Source organism: Volvox carteri (assembly GCF_000143455.1).
Source record: "Volvox carteri f. nagariensis unplaced genomic scaffold VOLCAscaffold_53, whole genome shotgun sequence".
In the NCBI taxonomy this organism is placed as follows: Eukaryota; Viridiplantae; Chlorophyta; class Chlorophyceae; order Chlamydomonadales; family Volvocaceae; genus Volvox; species Volvox carteri.
The window spans coordinates 775,721-777,143 of record NW_003307596.1 but is presented as its reverse complement, the minus strand read 5'-3'; the positions used below and the strand labels follow the sequence as shown (position 1 = coordinate 777,143).

Here is a 1,423-nt window from a genome sequence, read left to right as displayed (position 1 = left end):
CTGCCGCCGCCGGCAACCCGGGTGGCAGGTGGCAATAGCGACGCGGCGGCGGCGGCGGCGGCAGCTGCCGCCGCTCCCTGGGGCCGCAATCGACCGCTCAGGTCAATTGCAAACACCCTACCTCCCCCCGCCGCTATTGCTGCCGCCGTCAGGTCGACTGCCGTACGCATCGACATGGCGCTGGCGCAAATATCCAAAGGCGCTTCGACATCATCATCGTCGTTGTCGCCGTCCTTCGTCAGCACCTTCTTGCCGCCGCCGCCACCACCGGAGAACTGCTGTTGTTCGGCGGAACCGACCAGGCTGCCGTACAGCGCCCCTCTGGCCGCGGACACAGGCGACCAAGCAAGGACAGACTCCGCACCCGGCCCGCGAGCCGCCTGGAGGCTCTGCAGCTCCGAGGTTTCGCTGCAAAGCCGCGCCGGACCAGATGCATACCCGCCCTGACAGCCACCTCCGCCACCGCCGCTACCGCCACCACCACCACCACCGCCGCCGGCGACACTAACGGGCGATAGAGTTCCCACACTCGCACTCAGCCGCTGAAGGGGCTGAATGTGCAGCGGCACTGTGAGCCGCCTTCTCGACGTCTGCCGCTGTCCCCCAGGTTGCTGTTGCCGCTGTTCCCGGGGACTTCCCCCCTGGGCCCGGGGGTCATCCACAAACACGCCCCGATGCGCACGGCCCTGCAGACCCCCCTCCACCACCACCACCTGCTGCTGCCGCTGCTGCTGCTGCTGCTGCTGTGTCCCTTCGCCCTCCCCCCGCACGTCACCCCGCACGTCACCCTGTTCCTTTACCCCCTCCTCGTGATTTTCGTCTGAGTGACGTTGTTGCTGCTGCTGCTGTTGCTGGTGGTGGTGGTGGTGCGGCGGCGGCGGCGACGTCAGTTCTTCCGCGCGCACCCGCAACCCCCCAAAAGCATTCATCCTCCTAGTTGGAAAAGTGGCAGTGGTAGCAGTAGCAGTAGCAGTAGCAGTGGCGGCAGTGGCAGTGGCTGTGTCAAAGGCAACGCCGAGGGGAGCTGTGTTTGCGGTATCATCGCCCCCACACCGATAGCTGCACAGCCCATCCTCGGGGCCGTAACAGGTCAGAGCACGCAGCGCCAGACGTCTGGCCGTACGGGACGCAGTTGCACCAGAAGCAAGCGCCGCCGCCGCCGCCGCTGCCGTCGGCCCCCCCCCTGGGGGCCCCCGTCGCGACGGCGCAGAGGATGACAAGGCTGTGGGGCTGGGTGCCGGCCGTATAACGAGGAAGGGGGGTCGCTCCAGGGAGTTCAGGAAGGAGAGGGATCGGGGGCCGGACATGGTTCCGGAGCGCAGCCAAAAGGTCTCCATGTCACCTGACCGGGCGGGGGGAGGGGGGAGAGAGGAGAGGGGCGAGGGGGGGAAGAGGTTCGCTGCGGGGGGCAGTCGACCGCGGT

At 68.0% G+C, this 1,423-nt stretch overlaps 1 protein-coding gene across 1 annotated transcript in view; it reads right to left on the bottom strand.

The window, feature by feature from the left end:
* The window catches only part of cyc7 (guanylyl and adenylyl cyclase family member), a gene marked incomplete at both ends in the record, with an annotated part of 7,746 nt that overhangs the window by 598 nt on the left and 5,725 nt on the right, over positions 1-1,423 (bottom strand). The window contains one exon of the mRNA XM_002955585.1: positions 122-851. Within this exon, the coding sequence (XP_002955631.1) occupies positions 122-851 (730 nt within the window). The remainder of the gene's footprint in view (positions 1-121; positions 852-1,423) is intronic.